This window comes from Aethalodelphis obliquidens, unplaced genomic scaffold, assembly GCF_003676395.1.
Source record: "Aethalodelphis obliquidens isolate GAN/ISIS:26980383/991018 unplaced genomic scaffold, ASM367639v1 scaffold7, whole genome shotgun sequence".
Classification (NCBI taxonomy): domain Eukaryota; kingdom Metazoa; phylum Chordata; class Mammalia; order Artiodactyla; family Delphinidae; genus Aethalodelphis; species Aethalodelphis obliquidens.
Window position 1 is genome coordinate 33,400,232 of NW_020837951.1, and position 23,223 is coordinate 33,423,454.

General features: G+C 52.3%; 2 protein-coding genes across 6 annotated transcripts in view; both read left to right on the forward strand.

Annotated features, from left to right (window-relative positions):
* The window catches only part of TBC1D2 (TBC1 domain family member 2), a 42,340-nt gene extending 38,401 nt beyond the window's left edge, over positions 1-3,939 (forward strand). For 3 of the 4 annotated variants that reach the window (XM_027105395.1, XM_027105396.1, XM_027105397.1), the window contains 3 exons: positions 1,652-1,837; positions 2,613-2,734; positions 3,368-3,939. In XM_027105395.1, coding sequence (XP_026961196.1) covers positions 1,652-1,837; positions 2,613-2,734; positions 3,368-3,575 — 516 coding nt within the window. In that variant the 3' untranslated portion in view covers positions 3,576-3,939. Of the gene's footprint in view, positions 1-1,651; positions 1,838-2,612; positions 2,834-3,367 lie in introns of all 4 variants that reach the window. The other variant, XR_003432586.1, reaches the window with a different exon arrangement.
* Positions 3,940-8,909: 4,970 nt separating this feature from the next.
* The window catches only part of CORO2A (coronin 2A), a 59,485-nt gene continuing 45,171 nt past the window's right edge, over positions 8,910-23,223 (forward strand). For both annotated transcript variants that reach the window (XM_027105399.1, XM_027105400.1), the window contains exon 1: positions 8,910-9,038. The gene's annotated coding sequence lies outside the window, so the exon portion shown is untranslated. The remainder of the gene's footprint in view (positions 9,039-23,223) is intronic.

The window sequence follows — 23,223 nt, forward strand, 5'->3', positions numbered from 1 at the left end:
CTCCAGCCTCTCCCTCCTTACCCCTTGTCCCATTCTTGCTGTATCAGTGCGTCTGCTTTATGGAGAGATGCTACCCAGGGAGAACTGTCTCACTCCCCCTCAAAACCTACCAAGCCATTACCTGCCCACCCATCCTGTCCTTTTCTACTGTGAGCACCCAACACTGTTTCCTCCTTCTGGGATGCCCACCTGGGTGGAGGGGTAAGGAGAGAGATCAGAGATGAAGATCAAGACTTAGGAGTCATCAGGAAATAGGTGGTGAATCAGGTAAGGATTGTGTTTTGCTGTGTGGCAGGGAGGCCCAACCTAATAGTGGCTTAAATGGGGGGTTATTTTTCTCAGATAATGAGAAAGCTGAAGGCTCCTGCCATGTGACTTTCATCCTCCTGCTGGTCACCTCGTGGTCGTGAGATGGCTGCACCCTCTCTGGCACTGTGGCCATGGTCTAGGCTGAAAGAAGCAGAAGGTGAAAGACAGGCACTGGCTCCCTTTCAGACAGCTTTCCGGACCCAGCAACTTCTGCTTACATCTTACTGGCCAGAATTGTGTCACATGGCACCTCTAGTTGCAAGGCAGGCTGGGAAATACACAAATATTTCACTTTACAAATATTTTATTTTCACTTTTTAACATCTCCCTGGAATTGAGGTGAGTTGTATAACCAATATACTATGGTGTTTTTGTTTTGAGTACAGAAAATTTCAAATGTACAAAAAAACAGAGAAAGTGTAATGAACCTCCATGCATCCATTACCTAGTTTCAATAATTATCAACACAGGGTGGCCAGTACTGTTTTCACCTATACTCACACCTACTCCTCCTACTCTGACGACCTTGAAGTAGATCTCAGACATCATATCAGTTCATCTGTACATCCTTCAGTAGGTTCAGTGGCATCTTAGATTCAGTGAGTTACCCTAGGTTTTGAGCTGGACTCTTGGCCTGCACAGCAGACCTGGAGTTCAGGGCAGGGAAGGAAGGGAGAGGGTGTTTGCTACAGCAAGAGCTAAGTCTGGAAGAAAACTTAAATGGAGGGAGAGGGCTGAGAAACCCGCAGTTCCAAGAAAGAGAGCAAGAGGAGCCTAAAACGGGCTTGTCACAGAAGTGGGGGCAGCCACAGAACAACCGTGTCCTGGGGCAGGGAAGGAGCCAGTGCGGGCAGTGACCAACCGGGTCCAGTGAAACAAGGACAGAGGTATGATGTGACCGCACTAAGAGGTCATTAGCAGCTATCACCCAGCAGCATCGCCCCCTGATGTCAGGTGTGGCTCCCCCAACACCGGCCCCCAGGACCTTGCCCTGAGCATCTTGTGCATCAGTCCCAAAACAGGTGTAGGGAAGCGGCCATGGTGTCAGCCAATACAAGCCTGGGGGACAAAGGAGCCAAAACTCCACTGGCCAAGAACTTACAGTCCACAGAGACCTCTGCATCAAAGCTCCAACCTGGAAGGCTGCTCGCCAGTGGAGCGACCTGTCTCCCGGCCAGGCTGGGCTCTAGCTTCTCCGGGCGCTCTGTGCCCCCAGGTGGGGCAGGACCCACTGGGAGCAGCCTGGGGCCGTGTGTGGACCAGCCGGGTGTGCAGGGGTGGACCGGACGGAGGCAGCCCCCTCCACAGGGCAGCAGCTGACAGGCCCTCTCTCGGCTTGCAGGTGGACCAGCGAGTGCTGCAGGACCTCCTCTTGGAGAAGCTGCCCAAACTGATGGCCCACCTGGGGCAGCACCGTGTGGACCTGTCTTTCGTCACCTTCAACTGGCTCCTCGTAGTCTTCGCAGACAGTCTTATCAGCAACATCCTCCTCCAGGTCTGGGATGCCTTCCTCTACGAGGGCACCAAGGTAGGGCACTGCGGGGGGTGGTGAGCAGGAGTGTCCTGGGCAAGTCCCTGCATCCTCTGGGTCTCGATTCTGCCCCTGGACAGTGGGAGGACAGAGCCCACCTGTCAGGGCCATGGAGGACCTCTCCTGGGAGCGTGGCTTTGTAAACTCAAGTACTTTGCACCCCTGAGGGGAAGTGGTGCTTCTGCCTCTGAAGATGCGTCCTGAAGTTGGGGGGATTCCCTTTCCCTGGAGAGGAGGCACAAGCATGACCAGGAGGCGCATCGCTATTCTGTCCATTGCCCCTCAATCACCTGCCGTCTCTTCCTCCTGTTTGGACTGAGCCCCAGATTGGGAGGCTGGCACTTGGATCTGGTCCCAGCTCTGCCCCTTACCTCGCAAGGAGACCAGGGGCAGGCCCTCCCCTGACCTCCGCCCAGTTTCCCCATGGTGGCTGACCTCACAGTTCACCAAGTGCCCTCGGATCTGTGTCTCTATTCGATTCCTACTGGAGCCCCATGTAAAGACAGTGTTACCCGCCATTGGGTCCAACAGGGGCAATGCCTGGCCCAGGGTCCCAGGACAGTCCCCATCCCCAGATTCCAAGCTGTGCTCCCCTGTGGGATTTCCAGTCCACCCCCCCTTGGTGTTGCCCCGCACGTTTCCTCCAGGCCTTCAACCTCTGCAGCCTGTCCAGGGCCTTCCACAGCGCCTGGGGGTGTGGGTTCTGCTCCTGCTGGGGACTCCCTGCCCTGGCTCCCTGTGCCCCCTCCTGAGCCCCCACTTTACCCCCCAGGTGGTATTCCGCTATGCCTTGGCCATCTTCAAGTACAACGAGGAGGAGATCCTGAGGCTGCAGGATGGCCTGGAGATCTACCAGTACCTGCGCTTCTTCACCAAGACCATTTGCAACAGTCGGTGAGAACGCACTCCTGGGCCACCCTGCCCCTCCACCGTACCCACCCCGCATGCATCCCTCCGGGACACAGAGCAGAGAGGGGGCTGGTGTTTCCAAAGGTAGGTTCATTAGCGATTCTGATCCTCCGTTGCAGCTTAGAAATCTTCAGGGACGCTCCACTGCCTTGGCGTCTGTCTGCCCCCTTAACACAGCGTGCAGGGCCTCCGTGCTGTTTCATTTCTTGCCCACCTTCTCCTGCCCCCAACACCCATGCCCTATGATCCTGCCAAACAGAATTATTTGAGTTCCTAGGACAACCTCCATCTCTGGGCTTCTGGCCTTGCAGGTTCTTCTACTTAGAATGCCTCCTTGCCACTTCCACCACCACCATCTTTGCCTGGCCTACCTGTACTCATTCTTCAAAACTCAGCTCACTGTCCCCTCCTCCACGAAGCCTTCCCTGACCAACTTTTCCTTTCTGGGTTAGAGCTCCCACAGTGCTAAGTTTCCTCTTGCCTCAGTACCTGTCACTTTGGGTGGAAATTGTCTTCCTATTTACTGTTTCCTCCCTGGAAGGGGCCTCAGCTGCATGAGCAGAATGAATGCAGGGGTGCCTGGGACACCCGGTGACTGTGACTGTGCTCTCCCCCCAGGAAGCTGATGAACATCGCCTTCAACGACATGAACCCCTTTCCTATGAAACAGCTACGCCAGCTGCGGATGGCCCACCGGGAGCGGCTGGAGGCTGAGCTGCACGAGCTGGAGCAGCTCAAGGCCAAGTACTTGGAGACCCGGGCAGCCCAGGGCCCTGCAGTGCCCGAGGGTTGCACCAGCGAGGATGAGGGAGAGGCGGAGCCCTGACTTGGCTACCTGCCCTCCCCAAAGCCCTTTCCCGCCCTTGGCTGGCAGACCCACAGGGCGACAGCCATGGAGCAGTGGTCTAGGCCCCGCTGAGCCCCATCACCGTGTGACCCTGGGCGAGTCCCTTCCCCTCTCTGGAACTCAGTCTCCCCATTGGAACATTGGCTCCTGAAACCATTGGTTGGGTTATCTCCTCATGAGCACACACCCAGGATACACCCCTCCTCACTTCCTCTGCAGAGCATTTTAGCACCCAGACAAGCAAGAGTGCTGTCTTTATAGGGTAACCTTGAACACTCTCTAAGTTTTATCTGTGTATGACAGTGTAAATATTGGAAATAGTTCACAAGCTTTGGAACCTAAACGATTCTCAGTAACCAGTCGTTCCTGGGCGGGCCCAGGGCTCCAGAGTGTCCCACCACTAGGGCCTTCCCAGCCCGGGACGTCCCTGGCTGCTGTTTCTCTTGGCATCTCTGCAGGGCCGGTCCTGGTTCCTGGAGAAGCTGTGCAGTTAGGGCTTCCGTCTTGCTGGGCAACAGCGCCTCTCCAGTCCTGGTTGGGCCTTTGTTCCAGTTCTGAACTCCCACCTTCCAAGGCCTGTATCCTGAGCCTTGCACTTGCCCTCGCCTTTCTCCTCACAGCCCATCAGGGGGACAGCGGGTGGGGAGGGTGTTCCCAGGGAAACCCCTGTCCACTACCAAGAGGAACTTGGTGTAGGGGCTGAAAGCCCGGGGTTAGGTGCCCAACTTCTGATCTCCCACCACCAAATTCAGAGTCTGGGGCAAGAAAACTCACCTCTTTGAAAACTGGGTGGTTGGGAGGGAGAGGAACAGGTGGTGAGACGGACAGAGCCTGCAGCCTGTTGCCAAGTCAGGACTGGCTTGTGCAGAACTCAGCTCCAGTTCTTCTGGGCTCTTCCAGGCCCTTCCTCAGCAGACAGGCTTCCCCCATTCCCCTCAAGGCAGGGGGTTGAGGCAGCTCATTTCTCAGCAAAGCCTGTGCCTGTGCCGGGATAGCCGTGAGCTCAGCCATCTGTGCTATGAAGGGCTGGGGTGGGGATTCCCACAGGGAGACCTCCTGCTCTGATCTGAGGCTCTTGTCAGGGCTTGGGCGGCCACACCCATTGCTGGGGACCAGTGACAGGCCCTTCTGTCGCCCACTGGTGTGAACTTGAGGGAGGGGTTGGCACACCAGACGCCTGGTTCCCTCCCACCACTCCCCCCCAGCCCTGGGGTGGGGACCCTCAGGGTTCCTTTCCTCCCACGTTTACGAGGGCTGCTGGGCAGCCTAGTTTCCTGTGAACACCCTACACCAGGGTTTGATGGCCTTTCTCATTTTTGCTAAACTTTTTTCATCTGCTGAGGCCCTTTCACCACCAAACAGTAACTGTGAAGCATGATGGTGGTCTGAGGGCAGCCTGGGGGGCGTCCTGGCTACACCGCAACAGGCTGTAACCCTCAGGGCCATCACCAAAGAGACAAGGGCTCTGGCCTCCTGGAACTCCAGGAGGATGAAAGGAGATGACGCTGGTGCTGAGCCTGGTGCCTGGCACAGAGTCAATCCAGCCTTGGGCAGTGAGTACCCTTTCCATGAAGAAAATGTCACCACGAGGGCCTGAGGTCTAGAAAAGGCCCAAGGCTCCAGGAGAGACTAGGTCCGGCTGGTCCCTCTGACTCTAGCCTTAAAAATCAAATTCCTTCCTCAGCAAAAATACAGCAAGCAATCCCAGCTCAGACCGGGGCTGCTGGTTAGAGGGCACCCTCCTCTCCCCTCCCGCCTGCCACCCCCCTTCTCTCCCCTTCCTCTGCCCACCCCCAACCTCTCCCCTCTCCACCTTCTCTCATCTCTCCCCTCCTCCACTTGTCTTCCCCCTCCTCCATCTTTCCCACTCACACTCCCAGGCAGAGGAGAAACTCTGCCCAAAGCTGGGTATCTACCCCCTCCTCCTCCCCCACTGAGAGGGGTGGTACTCTGCAGCTGACCAGCACTGGCTCACCTCTGGTTCCTACTTGGCTGCACCACAGAATCACCTGAGCGCTGGGTCCCACACTCAGCCTGTTGTAGGGCGTGGGTACTGTGCTACACCAACAGGGTTGGGGACCACAGGCAATCAGGACTGACTAGGGGGCCTCCAGCCCTGGAGCCGGGAGCTGGAGCCAGAGCAAGAATGTGAACTGCCTGTCTTACAACACCTGCTCACTCCAGGCCAAGCTCAGTTTACAGATGAGGAGACGAGGCTCAGAGAGGTTAACTAACTTGCCTAGAGTCACACAGCCACTGAGTGGTTAAGCCATGTTCAAGCCTTAGAGGCTGCTAACTGCAAAACCAGGGAGGGCTCCTCCAAACTCACGGCGCCTTCTCTGGATCCTAGAACACCTCCCCCAGGGGGAAGGACAAGTCTAGCCTATGGCCTCCTGAGTGGTGTAGGTCCTATGGGGATAGCTCCAGGCAAAGGAAAATGAAGAAACATCTACCTGACAGGGAGGCTGTAGCAGGAACTGGTGGGGGTGGCCGAACCCCAAGAATGTCTGGGGTGCAGCTGCTCCCAGGGAGCCTGCCCACCCTCCCTCAACTCTTCCTGAAAGGCGTTTGGGGCCCACCCCTGGTGTCAGGTTCCTGGCCCTGCACCACAGCTGTCGCCCCCATCCCCAGGGGCTGCTGCTTTCCCAGGCTGGAGGATCTGATCCCTCCCAGCTCCACCTCCCTACCCCAGGTGGTGGGCCCTCTAGCTCAAAGCATCCCTCTCCCAACTAGGCCCCCAGCGAGCTCAGGCCCATGCTCCATTCTCTAGGGGAAAGGAATTTCCCAGGGAAACTTCCTGGGGCAATATCCTCATGAATAAAGGGGCTCCTCAAAACAGGAGGGAGGGCACTATGGAAGACCCCCACCCTAAAGTGGGAGATGCACATTCACTTTTACAGAATACCTGTGTTCAGGGTCCTCTCCCCCATGTTCAGAACCTCACCTCCCAGGTGCTGCTGTCCCCTCATTATTTCTCAGTTCAATCTGCCATGGGCACAGGACCATATTGTACAGAAAGCTCCATGTTGGGCAGGTAGAGGAGAACTTGCCACCCTCTCTCTCACGCACACACAGACACACACACATGTTCTGGTCACCCACAAGAAATTTACCCACACATGGCAGATTAAACAAAGGCCATGCTGACACAGGAAGGTGTTGGTTTTCTGGCCCATCTCAATCAGCAATAAGGCCCAATAGAAGGTGCTAGCAGATGGGCCCAACTTTGGAACCAGACCTATGTGTGTTTCCTAGCTAGGGACCCCTGGATAGGTCATCTTCGCTCTGGCCTCAGTTTCCCCATGTGTGCAGTTCAGATGGTCAGTGGGTAGCCTTCATCAAATGGACCAGGGTTAGGGGGATGGAAGGGACAGGAGAATAAAGAACACACATATAAACATGGCATCTCTAGGAAGAGTCCCAGGTTGTGTCTATTGCAGAGGCCTCTAATGGCCTCCCCTCTAGCCCACTAGTCCATATGTCCATGGCCCCCAGAAAGGTCCCTGTCAAACCAGCCTTTCCCCAAAAACAGCCCCAGCCACCTACCGTCATGGCACAGAGTGGTAAGATGCAGATACAACCCTGGGAGGGCACATCCACAGGGATCTAGGATGACGTGCTGGGGAGGTACATTGGTACCGACCCTGGAAAGAAGGATGAGTCTGTTTAAAAGACAGTAGGAGAGGGCTTCCCTGGTGGCGCAGTGGTTGAGAGTCCGCTTGTCGATGCAGGGGACACGGGTTCGTGCCCGGGTCCGGGAGGATTCCGCATGCTGCGGGGCGGCTGGGCCCGTGGGCCCGTGGGCCATGGCCGCTGCGCCTGCGCGTCCGGGGCCTGTGCTCTGCAACGGGAGAGGCCACAGCAGCGAGAGGCCCGCGTACTGCAAAAAAAAAAAAAAAAGACAGTAGGAGGGACTTCCCTGGTGGTCCAGTGGTAAAGGACCTGCCTTACAATGCAGGGGCCATGGGGCAACTAAGCACGCACACTACAACTACTGAGCTCGCGTGCCTTAACTAGAGCCCTCGTGCTGCAAACTACAGAGCACACGTGCTCTGGAACCCGCGCGCCACAACTACAGAGCCCCAGAGCGCATGCGCCCTGGAGACTGCGCGCCACAACGATAAAGCCCACCCGCAATGAGAGATCCATCATGCCTCAACGAAGATCCCACATACCGCAAACTAATACCCGATGCAGCCAAAAATAAATAATAAATAAATCAAAAAAAAAAAAAAGACAGGAAATGAGGAGGTAAAAGAATTCCTGGCAGAAAGGACGGTGTGAACAAAGGCATAGATGCGTGAGAGTGCAAGGGCGTAGGGACCGCACCAGAGTTACTTGCCCAAGCACTAGGTGAATTAAGACATTCAGGTGAACTAACACTGAGCCACGCACTGTTCTAGGCCCTAGAGATACACCACTGAACAAAGAGCTCTTCACAAGAGAGGTGGTGTGGTAGAGTGTTTATAAGCTTGGGTTTGGGAGCCACGCTGCCTAGGGGTGAATTACTACCTGTGTGATCTTAAGTGAGATAACCCCTCTGCGCCTCAGCTTCCTTATGTGTAAGATAGGTAATAGATAACCTCATAGGCTTCTGTGACGGTAAAGTACGCTGATTCAATTAAGCTGCCTAGAACTGTGCCGGGTTCATTAAGTGTTAGGTGGTGGTATTACTGAACGGCTGGATCTCCCCATCTCCGCCCCATTGCCTAGCAGTCTGGACCCCAAAGCCGGCGAGACTGGGCAGCAGCGCCCCCTCCTGGCTACTGAGAGAAAGAAGGGCCTCCTCCCGATACTCAGCGGCCCTCCTTGACCTCTTCCTCCCGGCGGATTGGGAAGCCTCAGGAATTACTCTACCAGCCCAGGTTCACCGAGCGCTACTCCCGTGGCGGGCTCTGCGCGCGCACTTTGCCGTGCGGGGTAAATTAGATCGTCTCATCTAATTTTCAAACAGCTCTCTGAGGCAGACACGGTTACTGTTTCCATTTCACCAAGGGAGAAACTTGAGGCTCCGGGAGGTCGAGTCCCTTGTTCCAAGCCATTCAGCGAGGGAGCGGCGGGACGTGAAGGCAGGAGAGTGTGACTGCCCCCAGCTTCTGTTTGGTCGCGCGGGTCAGCCCGCCCCAGTCACTGCGGCGAGTGCGCGCCGGTGTACGCGCCCGTTCTGTGCGCGTGTGCGCGCCCCGAGACCAGCCCCGGGGGGCCCGGAGCGCAGCGAGGAGCGTGAGGAAGCAGTGGTTGCCCCGCGGGCTCGCGGAGCGCGGGGGCGGGGCTTGTGCCGGCCCTTGCCCCGCCCACCGGCCCCGCCTGCCGTGCTTAGGAAGGGAGGAGGCGGCGCTGGGAGCCGGGACTCGGCGGGCGGCGAGGAGCGCGGAGCCGGAGCCAGAGCCGAAGCCGGAGCCGGACGCCGCCGCCGCAGCCACCTGCGCGGCAGTCATCAAGGTAGGGCGGCCCCGAGCCACCGGCCATACCTTCCCTGTCTGTGCGATGTGTGCGCGCTGCGCCTCTGGGCTGCAGCGCCCGGGGAGGGATGCTGGGGCTCGGCGCACCGCAGGGGACCCGGCGGGGCTCGGGGGACCTGGCTTCCAGCCCCTCTGCGTGACCTTGCACAAAGCACTGCTCCTCTCCAGGCCTCAGTTTCCCCATCGGGACAGCGGGCCCAGTGGTAGCCCCTTCCTCGCTGGGCTCTTGGGAGGGGCCGCCTCAAGCTCCAGCCTCCCGACGGCGAGGGGCCTGGATGGGTACTGTCTGCACAGCCCACCCGCAGTGAGGGCCTCTTATGCTGGCTGTGGCGAGTCGGTCCCGACAGTCCCCCCATTAGTGGCCTGGGTGCCTCGCGGGACCTGTGTCGGGACCTCTTCCCTCTCCTGGTTGAGCAACCTGCTGGGCCTCAGCTTCCCTGTACAGGAAACAGGAAGCGGGGGGACACCCCCAAGTCCCTATCAAGCCGGTCTGGGCATGCAGGGTGGGGCGGTCAGAGTCCGCCTGCCAAGTCTGCCTCCCGGTCTGGGGCTGGGGGAGCCCTGGGTTGGAGGTGGTGGGGCCCTCGGCCACAGACTTGCCTAGACCAGACCCATGCAGGCACCTGTATTTAGGGAATGGTGTGGAACATGCCCTTCCCCATCCCTTCCCCACCAGTGCTGACGCCCAGCTCTACGTCCCAGCCTGGTGTGATAGGGATGGCTTGTCCACACACGGACCCCAGAGGGGCTACAGTGCCAAGAGAGCCATGTCTGAGTGGGGTTCGGTCTGGGACAGAGCAGATGTCTGAGGGACTGTGGCTCCAGGCTCTCTGGGTGAAGAAGACCTCTGGCATCTGACCCAGCCCCTTGGTCAGATCTCCTTTGGAAGGTCCTGCTGTCCCATTGCACACCCCTTGTTATGGGAATCTCACTAGCTGTAAACAGAGCTAGAATCTACTAGTCCTGCTCTGAGCACACAGACAACATCTGACCCCTCCATCCCCCACCCCGAGGCAATCATCTGGTCCCTTAAATCAGTTTACCTCAGGGCTAAACAGCCCCAGATCCAGCATTGTTTCTCCTGTCAGAGCCTTAGGGAGCAAAGGCAAGACGAGGGAGCTGAGGTGTCTGCCCCAGAGCAGGCAGTAGTCAGCCTGGGGATTATTCAGAACCCACTGTCATCAGGACTGGAATGTGTCCCCTGTACCCTTGGGTTAGCAGCTACCTTAGAGGTCTGGAGTGAGAGAAGGAGCCAGAGGAGCCCCTTTCCAGGCCTTCCAGCCCATGTGTGTTCTTCCCTGTCTTCTGTTGCCTGCCCTGATTGAGGGAGTAGTTTCTGAGAATCAGGACTGGGCCTTCTGGTCTCTCTTGTCCCCCCTCGTGACCTGCCCCTCACCCGGGAGCTTTCTTACAGCCAAAAGAAGGGAGGCATTGCCAGGGCAGGTAGTGAGCACTGTGTCCTCAGAGGTTGTGAGCAGAGGCTGGATGAGCACTTGGTGGGGGTGAGCTGCCTTTGACTGCAAGTCTGGGACTCTAGGGCCGAAGTAGAGTGAGCATGACCTTACCTTCTGGCCATGGTGGAGCTGCACAGAACTTGAAGCTAGACCACAAACGAGTGTTATTATCCCGTCGTAAAAGCAGACTAAGTATATGTGCTATCACTTGAGCATAGCTCCGACCCACAGGCTTAAGTGCTACCTATGTCTCCTGTCATCTCTACCTGCGTATAATCTGGGCTCTGTTTTCCTGCTCTACTAGTCCAAGCTATTTAGGCCTTGATTTAGAGGTATAGCAAATTCTGGTTATTAACAAGTCATCCTATGCCAATAATTTTAAAATGCACCATGGAATTATGGAATATCTAAACTGCAAGGGATCTTAAGAAATCATCTCATTCAACCCCCTCATTTGACAGATAGGTATCCCCTATCCCTGGAGGGGATGTGACTTGTCAAAGGTCACACACAGCAGATGAGCAACCAAGCCCAGCGATCTTGATTCCAGAACCAGAGTGTGTGTGTGTGTGTGTGTGTGTGTGTGTTTGGAAACACATACCACATAGTAAATGAAAGCAATCTGTATTTATTCCTATAAAATTAGCAGAAATAAATATAAAAGGATAAACGTCTATGCTGGCAAAGCTATAGGGATTCTCCGGTAGCATTTAATTTTGCAGAGCAACCTGGCAGTTTGTTACAAAAGTCCATGAAAATGATCCTAACTTCCCTTTGACCCTAGAATTCTAATTTAAGGACTTTACCCTAAGGAAGTAATTATAGAGAGAGACGAGTGTAGTGCTGTTATTTGCAAGAAGTTATCTTATGGTGAAGAAGCTCTTGGTGTTTTATCTGAGGCTTAATAAACATTTCATTTAAAAAGTACACCTTTAATAATAGTGATACTAAAGCTTCCATGTCCAGAGTCTGGCCAGCGCAGGAGCAGTGTGGTCCAGAGGAAAAGCAATGAGACTTCTGCCAGCCTAGATTCCAGGATGAGCTCTTCCTCTACCCCACCGAATGACCTTAGGTCAATCCCTGCCCCTTTCTGTACCTCACTTACCCTATATGTGAAATGGGGTAGATTCAGTGATTGCTGAATTTCTTTGAACTCTGACAACCCACATTCTAGACTTAGCAAACCTCTGTAGAGGAAGCCTTTATTAGAAGGAGCAGTGAACACAGGGATAACCAAAGATTGTTGCAGTCTCCCTCCTCCATCATTAAATGAATCCCCTTAGAGGCAAGCAGCTAGCTAGGGGAAGGGGCTTCCCTCAGCCTTAGACCTTTGTTATCTCCAAATGGCCAGAACCTGGATTTTTTTTTTTTGGCCGTGCCCCTTGGCATGGAGGATCTTAGTTCCTGGACCAAGGATCGAACCCATGTCCCCTGCACTGGAAGCATGGAGTCTCAACCACTGGACTGCCAGGGAAGTTCCAGAACCTGGATTATTTTAGATCCTACTGTATTTTTGTTTTTATCCTCTTTACCAAATATCAGGGGACAGAGATTTTTCAGGAGGATTGGAAAATAATTCAGCAAGATCCTCCATTTATTATGTTACGTCTATAGGGTGTGCCTTGCCTTCTTCAGAACAGATTGGAGGTGTTTAGCAATCACACCTATTATGAAGGGCCAGGAGTTGGTGAACAAACATTTACTGAGCACTGACTGTGTATTAGGCCTTGAGGTACCTCCCAAGGGCCTGCAGGCTGCCATGCGAAACGTATTAGGTCATATGTGAAATGGCCAATATCTGGCTGTTTTTGACTTACAAGAAATGGCCATTTGGTTCAGCCTAAATGGAAAAAGATATAATTAAAAAGCACTGTGCTCCTTACCATAATTGAGAGATTGGCAGGGTGCGGTGGGGACTAGTACAGTGTGATTACTGTATAAGCTTGGAGAAGTCAAGTAAGAAGGACATGGGAGCCTCACCTGGAAGAATCAATAACAACAACAACAACAATAATAATAAGCTAACATTTATTGAGTACTTACCACCTGCCTGATTGTCCTAAGTGCTTCACAGTCATTCATGTAATCATTCAGCCTTTCATTTATTAAACACCTGCATTGCGCTAGGTATCTTCTAGGTATTGGGGGGAAGGGCGTTCTTGACAGTAAACAAAATAGACCAAAAAGATAAAAAATCTGTCTTAAAAGAGCTTACAATCTAATAGGAAAAAAAGACAGACAATAAACACTAAGTACAATAGGTGGTGATAAATGAGATGGAGCGAATAAAACATAGGATATTTTGAGTGTGTGAGGGGGAATGGAAGGAGGGGTTGTGGTTTCAAGTAGGGTATATGTGAGGGGAATCACGGAGAATCACTTCTGGGCAAAGGCTTGAAGGAGGTGAGGGAGTGAGCTGGCTGATTCCTGGGGAAGAGCCGTCCAGGGAGAGGGAACAGCCAGTGCCAAGAAAAAAGCCCTGAGGTAGGACCATACCTGACACGTTGAAGGAAGAGCAGATGAGAAGATTGCCACGAGGGAAGAGGAGACAGGTGAGAGAGGCCGCCGGTCCGATTGTGTACCCTGTCTCGTACAACATGATGGACTCCTGTAAGTTTGAGGGAGGTACTACTTGTATATCTCTTCTTCAGTTAAAGGGACAAAGGTACAGAGAGTTTAAGTGACAAAGGTACAGAGAGTTTAAGTAACTTGCTGAAACAGGGTCTCATAGAGGAGCTAGGGCTTTTAGTCAAGGGCAGTGGGAGCCATGGAAGGCTTTTGAACAAGTTATGGGCATGGCCACATTTGAGTGTTTTTTTTTTTAATTTATTTTTATTTTTGGCTGCATTGGGTCTTTGTTGCTGCACGCGGGCTTTCTCTAGTTGCGGTGAGTGGGGGCTGCTCCTCGTTGTGGTGCGCGGGCTTCTCATTGTGATGGCTTCTCTTTGTTGCGGAGCACGGGCTCTAGGCGCGTGGGCTTCAGTACTTGTGGCACTCGGGCTTCGTAGTTGTGGCTTGCGGACTCTAGAGCGCAGGCTCGGTAGTTGTGGCGCACGGGCTTAGTTGCTCTGCGGCATGTGGGATCCTCCCGGACCAGAACTCGAACCCGTGTCCCCTGCATTGGCAGGCGGATTCTTAACCGCTGCGCCACCAGGGAAGTCCCCACATTTGAGTGTTTGTGCGATTCCTCTGGGGTACAGAGAGAGGGCTGTGGAAATAGTCCAGGCCTGGGATGATAAGGCTGGACCCAGGCAGCGTAAACCATTGAACGAGGGGGCAGAGGATCTGTCAAGCTTGGTGCGGGGGGTGAGGTAGGGGTACAGGCCAGGTGAGTAGGAAGAGGAGGAAGCCAGGCTGGTCTTGGGCTTATTTATTTAACAAATACTTAATAGCACTTCTTATGCTCCAGGCGCCATCTAAGATTTTACATACACTGGCCCACCGAATCCTCAAAGGAATCTATAGAATAGATACTATTACTTACTATTTTTAATGGGTGTATTGTATGTAAATTATATCTCAATGAAGTTAATTTACAAAGAAAGTATATTTGTTTTTTCTAAGTACTTGATGATAATAGAGAATGTAGAAAAAAGAGAGGAAAACAGAAAATAAATCACATCTCTTTTTATCTTAGATAATCAATATAAATATTTTACTATATTTACTTGGGTTTCTTTTTCTACTATTATCCCCATTTTTCAGATGAGGACACTGTGGCCCAGAGAAGTTGGGCAGCTCGCCCAGGGTCATATATTTGGACCCATGTCTTCTGGGTCCAGTGTTCAGGGTCTTAATCACCGCGCTGTGTTGCCTGTAGCCAAACCTGGAATGTCAGTTGGTGGGTTCCATTGAGACACCCCCCCCACCCTGCACTCACCCCACCCCCAGCATCCTTTCACAGATAGGGAAAGTAAGGCCCAGTGAAAGGTGGCACCTTGCTCAGCATCTCTCAACCAGTTGGGAGCAGATATGTGAGGTCTTATTCTAAGAAGAAACAGGGAGCTGAGAATTTGTAGGGTTGATGTGACAGCTGCTTCCAGCCTGGCCTTGAGCCCAGAGCTAGCAGGGGGCTGGCAAGTGCCATGACCCTGCCCATACAGAGTGCTGGGCACTTCCAGGGCAGGCCTGTGTTCTCTGGGCCCAAGAGTCTCAGCCCTCCAGCAGGCCCTGGGTGGGAGGCAGTCAGGGGTGGGGAGGGAGAGTTCGGGACCTTGCCAAGCCTGCAGGCCCCCTGGGACTTGTCTCTTGTACTCTGACTGTTTCTGGCTCCGGTGCCAGCAAAGCCCTGGGGCCGCCTGCTGCCAGGGATGCAGCCCTGGCTTTGGATCCCAGCACGGCCACTGGGTGAGCCTCAGCCGGGGTCTTTCCCTCCCCACCTGCAAAGTGGCATCATAATGGTGCCAGCTTCAGGAGGAAGGGGAGATGTAGATGGAAAGTTCTGGCACAGGGCGTGGCACAGTAGTGGAGAGCCAACTACTGTTGCTGCTCGTGGGGCCACCCCAGGATGTTGGCCCAGGCTGGGGGATTGAGCCTTCCCAGCCAGAGCCCCTCTACGACGCTCCCCTTCATAACCTGGCTCGACCAGGGAGGCCCAGCCAGTTCAAGAGGAGATGGAAATGATCCTCAGGCAGTGGCTTGGAGTCCAAGATTACAAACAAGGGACACAGTGGAACAAAAGAGCCCACACCTCTGAGGAGGGAGACCTGACCTGGCCATTGACATGCTCTATAGGCAAGTCCTGTCCCTTCTTTATGCCCCCTGTCCTCTTCCATAAAGTGGGCAGAGCATTTCCTGCCTTAATAATCGTAACAATCTTCAACCCAGCAGCCATCTATTGAGGTTTTACTATGCCTGGGGAGTAAGGATGGAGATAAGCCAGACTCATCGCTGCCTTCAAGGGCGCACAGCCTGGTCAGGGGCTCAGTTCTGATAGGGAAGCCGTGGAGCTGTGGGCTCTCAAGGAGGGGCACCTAATGCAGCCTGGGGTGGGGTGGGAGTTAAGGAGGCTCCCTGGAGGAGGTGATGGCTGGGCCAGGTTGTTAGTGGGATTTGGAGTTGGCCAGACTCTGAAGGGGAAGAAAGCAAGAAAGGCCATTGGGTAAATTGCCCCACTTCTCTGAGCCTCAGTCATATAAAATTGAGATAATTGCCTAATGTTTGCAGCGGTTGTGAGTCTTAAAATTGGGTAGAAAGCATGGAAGCACTTCATGAACTATAAAATGCCAGGCACCTGTTCATTGTTGTTTACTGTGATATCTAGAGTCCCCAGGGGTTAGGGAAACACCAGGGCAGCATCTGGGTCCAGGAGAACGTCCGGCCTGTTTTGAAAGATCTACAGTCAAATCCAGCAGACAGACAGCCTCCATTCACCTCACACCCCTTGATTTAAGGGTTCAAGAGTATTTCTGTGCTGGGGAACGGCTTTGCTTTGAGGAGGCCCTGAGAGCAATTACGATCCAGTCACAGCTCTGTCCCAAGGAAGGGGGGACAAGTGTCCATAGGAACCCATCAGGCCAAAAGCACTGCATCCTGGTAGAGGCTGGGCACCCTGATCAGGCCTCAGGGACCTGACCAAGAGGCACTGTAGAGAGCTGCCAGGTGAAGGGATGGAGGATAGGGGAGCACCGTGAGGTCACTGGGAAGAAACCAGTCTATGTAGAGGGAGGTGTGCAAATAGGGAAAAGAGCAGTGTGTGCTATGAGCCCATTTTGGTTTGAAAATGAGGAAAGAATAGATCTACACAAATGTAAATACAGAAAAATATTCAGAAAGACACACATCAAGCTGGTTGGTTATCACTAGATGGCAAAATTTTGTTTTCTTTTTTCTGTATTTTGAAATTTTATATGTGATAGACATTTTATTTCTATAAAGATGTGGCTGTATGTAATATATGTTACAGTGGAATGTAGATAGTATGATAATCTGGCCAGCCTGCTGTCACCAGGCTGGAGGGTTTAAAGAGGCACCTGCAGCATGAGGACTTGGGTGAGGCCTGGAGGACGTATCCTCAGTGCTGGTCTTCCAGAACAGTTGAGACAGGGTCCAGGGATGGCTTGATGTAGGAGTCACATGGGAGGAGAGGGCTCTGGGGGTCTCTGGAGTTGTTCCCAAGACTCTTCTTGGGACAAAGACTAGGGGTTTAGATGGCTGCAAGCACAGTCAGCATTATGACCGACTGCCTGAAGCCAGGAACCCCAGGCCACATCAGCAGAAGCATAGAGTCAGATCCAGAAAAATGAAGGTCTTGCTGGAGTTTGGGCTACCCCCTGAGTGGGACTGGGGCAGCTGGGACAGATCCAGAGGCCGCCAGGCTGGGGAAGAGCCTGTGCCTTCAGATTCCGTGATGCTTCTGGCTTCCACCTCAGCGTGCCAGACCCCAGAAGACCTTTTGCCCTCAGTGATGTGTGTTCTCAGTCTTTGGTCCCTGGGACTCTCACAGACCTTCTCATCTCTTTGCAAAGAGTAAAGAAACCAGACTACTGTCCTATTTCATGGAATGCAGGCACAGCCAGTTTTGAGATAATATACCATTATTTTATAATCCATTAAGAAAGAAAAAGGGCAGCCAATTAAACTATAAGTTACATCCCAGTTTCAGAGATGTTAAAAACTCTCGTGTCTTAGAATCAATTAAATATGACATGTGACAGGCCCCACCCTAGGTTCTTTTTTTTTAAACTAACTTTATTTTTTATTTTTTAATATATTTATTTATTTATTTTTGGCTGCATTGGGTCTTCGTTGCTGCGTGGGCTTTCTCTAGTTGCCTCAAGCGGTGGTTTCTCTTGTTGCGGAGCACGGACTCTAGGTGCGTGCGGGCTTCAGTAGTTGTGGCACATGGGCTCAGTAGTTGTGGCTCGCAGGCTCTAGAGCGCAGGCTCAGTAGTTGTGGCGCATGGGCTTAGTTGCTGTGCGGCATGTGGGATCTTCCCGGACCAGGGCTTGAACCCGTGTCCCCTGCATTGGCAGGTGGATTCTTAACCACTGCGCCACCATGGAAGCCCCCCACCCTAGATTCTTAATGTATATTCACTCATTTAATCCATACAGCAACCTTGTGGCTAGATATTCTTGTCCTCTTTTTACATATGAGGAAACAGGGGCCCAGAGAAGTTAAGTTACTTGCAAAGTCGCACAGTCAGCGAGAGGTAAAGCTAGGATTTGAACCCTGTTCTAACTGGATTCCACCACATTTTCCTAATCCAACTCCACAAAGACAAGGCTCCTGAGTTCTGGCCCTTGGGAAGAAGAGAATGTTCAGCAAAGTAAATGTATGTCAGTGCAGAAATGCCTGGTGGACAGGCCGTTAAACGCTGGGTGCTCTGAGTAATGCGGGGCCTAGAGGAGGGCTGGGGAGCTTATGGACAGGAAGGAGCTTTGGGAGCTCGCTGGCTGGGTCATTAGTCTCATCCTTGTTATGACCATTTCCAAGAGTAGGTTGGCCTATGGCCTGCCCTGGAGAGAGACTGCGGAGGCCTATCCCACACGGATATCCCAGAACCTCACTCAGACTTATCCACTCATTCATTCCCTAAATAGTAATTTTTCAATTTGATTTTTTGAAGGAGACCTTTGTTCGTGTATTGGTCACTTTCTGCATGTGAAACAGAGCTCAGAGCTAGGGATCCAGAGCAGAGCAAAACAGATAAAGGGGCTGCCCTGGTGAGCTCACAGACCAGAGAAGAGCTGGGCAGTAACTAGAGAGTCCCACAAAACCCGGAGAAGTGGGGCATAAGGAGTGTGCAGAGTAGAGAAATGTGCCTGGTCCAGGATCACTGCAGAAGGCTGTTCTAAGGGAAGGACTTTTGAGCTGAGATCTGAAAGATGAGTAGGAAGTAACCAGGTGAGGGTGGGGAGGGGAACATGCTAGACCAGCCTGTGCAAAGGCCCTGAGGCTGAAGGAAATGGACTTTTGAGGAATTAAAGGCACTGAGTGTCTGTAGCTCGGATCCCTGGGCAAGGTGAGTGTGGAAAGGGAGAGTGGGCCAGAGCCTACAAGCTGGCCTTTCAGAAAAACTGGAGCCAAGCTTGACAGATTATGTTGTCCTAGAGAGGGGTCTCTGGTCCAAGGCTCTCTCCTTGGGCCTGAACCCATTTTTATTGACCCGTCAGGGGTGCTGACAAAGGGCTGGTCATATCTGGACGTGCCAGGAAGCTGGAGGCAGGGAGGGTGTGATCAGCAAGGGGGTGCTTGAACTAGTGACTTTGGAAGCAAGTGGAACTGTTTCAGTCATGGGGCTCATCTGAGGTCACACAGCTAGGAAGTGGCTCCCTGGTTTGATTTTCTGTGCTGTGGATTCCAGATTTCAGAGGGTAGTTCCTTTCTTGTATCTTGCTCTGAACCTGAGAACATGACACTGCTGAGTCTGCAGCCTGGGAGGGGAGTTGTAGCCAGCTAGGGGATGGCCGGGACTGCATGCAGGAAGACTTCCTGGAAGAGGGAGCATCTAAGCTGAGCCTTGGACAGAGTGATGGGGAGGGAGATATTGGCAAAGGAACAACAGAAGCCAAGGACTGGCGATGGGAAGCACACTGAGCCTTTTTGGGATGCCTTGAACATACAGTCTGAGTCTGGTCTGGCTCAATCTAAAGGGAATAGCATCAGATACTGACCAGATACCAAGGGCAGGGAGGTGGAAACAACCCACCCTGGCAGGGAGGAGTGTTTTATCACTGACATTGTTTAGAATTATAGGCACATAATGATAATAAAGTCAGGCTTTTTGTCGTTCTTATTATTGTTTTTAAGTTCTCTATAGCAAATACACCCCGTTATTGTCTGCACCCAGGCTGACTGCTCACCTCCCTGCTGCCTTTGTCCCCCCACTTCCCCTTCCCAGCAGGGGGGAAGAGAGCCATAGAGATAGGAGTAAGATTTCAGCCTGTGCCTCAGAAGGCCCAGGACCCATGTCCACAGCTGCCCACACCTTACCAGGCCTGGGCTGGCATACCTTGGGGACCACTGGGCTGCAGGGCTCCAAGTCCGGTGGTGTCCAGGGCTGCAGTTGGTGGTCAGAGGCAGAATTCTTGGGCTCTAGGGGAACCCCAGATCTCACCCTCCTAAACAGCCTTCCAGAGTAATAAGGACAGTAGTAATACCCTTCAGGGGTTACTTCCCAGCCCACAGATGTCGCCCTCATGGGCACTCAGACAACAGCTGGACCCGAATAGTCCTGTTTCACCAATGAGGCTTCAGAGTGACTCAGAACCGTGGCCAGCTGATGACCCCATGTCCCCCATCCTGATGGCACTTGTAACCTTTGCTGATATCTCCCTGCCACCCACGGCCACCCTCAGAGCCAGTGGGTGATCTTACATCACAAGGGAGGCAGCCCAGAGGGTGAGAGGTCAGGCAGCTGCCTACGGCCCAGTGAGAGAGCCAGGAAGGGACCCACTGTGGCCAGGACTCAGAGGTGTTTAGCATCAAGAACTAGAGATTTGCGTTCTCTCTGGGATCTACCACTGACCAACTAGGTGACCTTGGACCAGTTACATCCCTTCTTGGGTCCTTGTTTCCTCACCTGCAAAGTGAGGGGTTAAACTAGGTGATCCCTACCATCCCTTGCAGCCTGAAAATCTTCTCTGAGAGTCTCCCTGTCTTCTATCCTGGTGGCCTCCAAGGTGAGGTACGCAAGATGCTCATTGGGGTGCAGGAAAAAATATCATCTAAACAAGAAAATCATTCACGTTTGCTCACATTTGCCAGGTGTAGACACACTGACACACTCTCCAGTCAGGGGGCAGGCAGCTTCATGTCTCAGGTCTCCAGAAGTCTCTGAGAAAGGGGTGACAAGGACATCCTACTCTTTGGTTTGTTTTAGGCAGGTTATCCCAACTAATTAAACTGGTCAATTAATCCAGGTTAATCTAGACTAATTAATCCAGGTTGGATTTGTGGATTATATTAACCAGTTTTAACAAACTAACCCTCACAAAATGGACAAGTGGTTTTGAAAGATTTCTATGAGGACACTGGATTGTTAGTAATTCTGATAATGCTAGAGCATGGGGACAAGACAATGTGAGAATTAACACTTGGCTTTCCAGCACTATCACTTCAGTCAGCCACAAGGCAAGGAAAAAAAAAACATGAGACAAGAAGTCAGCACAGGTTTTTTGTGTGGGGGAGGACACTATTTGAAATAGAGATTTACAGTCACTCTAGTTAATGATGAATCTCGCCTCTTGTGTACATTGTACCTTAGGTCTACAGGTGATGGTTACTTGTATATAATATAATATATTGGGGTCGGTGAGCTCGATGTTTTTCCCTTTGGAAGGAGTAAATGATCAAAACAGTTTGGGGCCCACTTCTGTAACTTCCTGGTCTTTGCTATGCTGCTGCCACTTCTGACTCACCACCACCTTTGTGATCATACTTTGCTCGAGTGAGATGCGATTTCTCCAGTTTTCTACCCGTTCCCAGGGCAAAGACTCCATGGCTACCTCTGGGCCCACAGAGCCCAGCATGGGGGTCTGTCTCCAAATGGGGACTTGGAAAATATGGGTTGAGTTGATGTGCTTCAGTTTACCCTTCATGCTCTACTGGCCTTTCTAGCAGCAAAGACTTGGGGTCTGTCTCCTCTCCTGACCCCAGGGAGCCCCATCTTTCCCAGCCTGAACCACACTCTGGAGAAACGCAGCCCACCTTTCAAAGGTCTGAGCCTCAGGAGGGCCCAGCTAGGGTGAATGACCCTCGGCCTCACAATTAGAAGACCTTCTTCCCCAGCCATCCTTGGAATTTGTTCCTCTGAGAACAGCAGCACAGATAAGAAGCAAAATATTTGACACCGTATCCAAGCACAGGATCAAAGGAGACTTTGTTCCGTGTCTTAGAGGACTCTCCTGGGCTGGGAGTGCTGGAGACCTGGATCCCATTCCTGGTTCTGCCCTGTGTGTGTGGCCCTGGGCATGCTGACTCAGTTTCCCCTTTCGTACCTCGTGATCTCTGGGGGTCTGGCCAGTGCTGCTCTTCTGAGATGTGAAGTCTGGGATCTTTTTGGAGACCTGCTCTGCTGAGTGGTTCTTTGCCCCTCTCTGGAGGGTTTGGGTATGCTCTGGTCTCCAAACTGGGTGAAAGATGGGGACAGCTTGGAGCATTACTGTGAGGCAACCAGAATGGGTGGAAGATGGGGAACTGAGTCGCACAAGAAACTCCCCAACCTGGAGCAGAGCCATCCCAGGGTTAGGTGGCAGGGGCCTCAGATCTCTGGAAGGGCTGTTGTGGGGCAGAGAAACGGATGTGGTTGGTGGGGCTCCAGGGATGGAGACAGGGCAGTGGGGGAAATTGTAGATTTCCGCTCAGCAGAAGGAGGAAGTCTAACGGTTGAGCTCTCCTGCCCCCCGGAAGGGGTGAGCTTCCCTTCAGCAGAATGGTACAAGCCGAGACATGCAGACTTTTCAGATGGAATGGTGTGGAAAGGAGAGCAGAGAGCTGGGCTGCGTGCTTCCCTGGGTCCCTGACCCTGGGCAGTCCTGGGTTATTGTGTCTGTTTCTTGCCCCCAGATGTAATAAGATCATTTGAGAGAGGGGGTTAGTGGGTCTGGCTGAGAATTAGATTAGACGAGAATTAGAGCTTTAGGCTCTAAATCAGCGCTGAGGGCTGGGGGAGGGGCATAAGGCTTCCTCTGTTTTCATCCAGTTAAGGGGATTTTCATGCCTCCCAGCACTGATGACCCCTGAATCACTCCTGAATCTTTAGATCTTTAGGTGTCGCCTCTCTGAAGAGAAAAGGAACATGGGCACTTTGTGCTTCTGGTTTAATCTGTAAGCCCTGTTCAAAGTCCTAAATATTCATTTCATTTTATTTTGTTTATTTTTGGCTGTGTTGCGTCTTCCTTGCTGCACACGGGCTTTATCTAGTTGTGGCGAGCGGGGCCTACTCTTCGCTGCGGTGCACTGGCTTCTCATTGCGGTGGCTTCTCTTGTTGCAGAGCATGGACTCTAGGCACGCGGGCTCAGTAGTTGTGGTGCACAGGCTTAGCTGCTCCAAGGCATGTGGGCTCGAACCCGTGTCCCCTGCATTGGCAGGCGGATTCTTAACCACTGAGCCACCAGGGAAGCCCAATATTCATTTCAATCCATTAATACAGGTAAATAGTTTAAAACCATGCCTTCTTATAGTGAGCAGTCAATAGAAGTTACCATTATTACTTATTTAAAAAAATTTTTTTATTGAAGTATAGTTGGTTTACAATATTTTATTAGTTTCAGGTGTACAACATAGTGATTCAGTATTTTTATAGATAGATTATACTCCATTTAAAGTTATTACAAAATAATGTCTATATTTCCCTGTGCTATACAATGTATCCTTGATGCTTATTTATTTTATACATAGTAGTTAGTATCTCTTAATCTCATATCACCCCCTTCCCCCTTCCCTCTCCCCACTGGTAACCACTAGTTTGTTCTCTATGTCTGTAAGGCCATTTCTGTTTTGTTGTATACATTAGTTTGTTTTATTTTATTACCTTCCACATATAAGTGATAACATAGAGTATTTGCCTTTCTCAGTCTGACTTATTTCACTAAGCATAATACTCTCTAGGTCTATCCCATGTTGTTGCTGTGATTACTTACTTTGAATTTACCTTGCGTTTACCGTGTGCCAGGCAGTGTTGTAAATGCTTGTCAGGTATGAACTCATTTACTATTACCACCCCATTTTATAGATGGAAAACCTGAGGTCTAGAGAGGCTGAC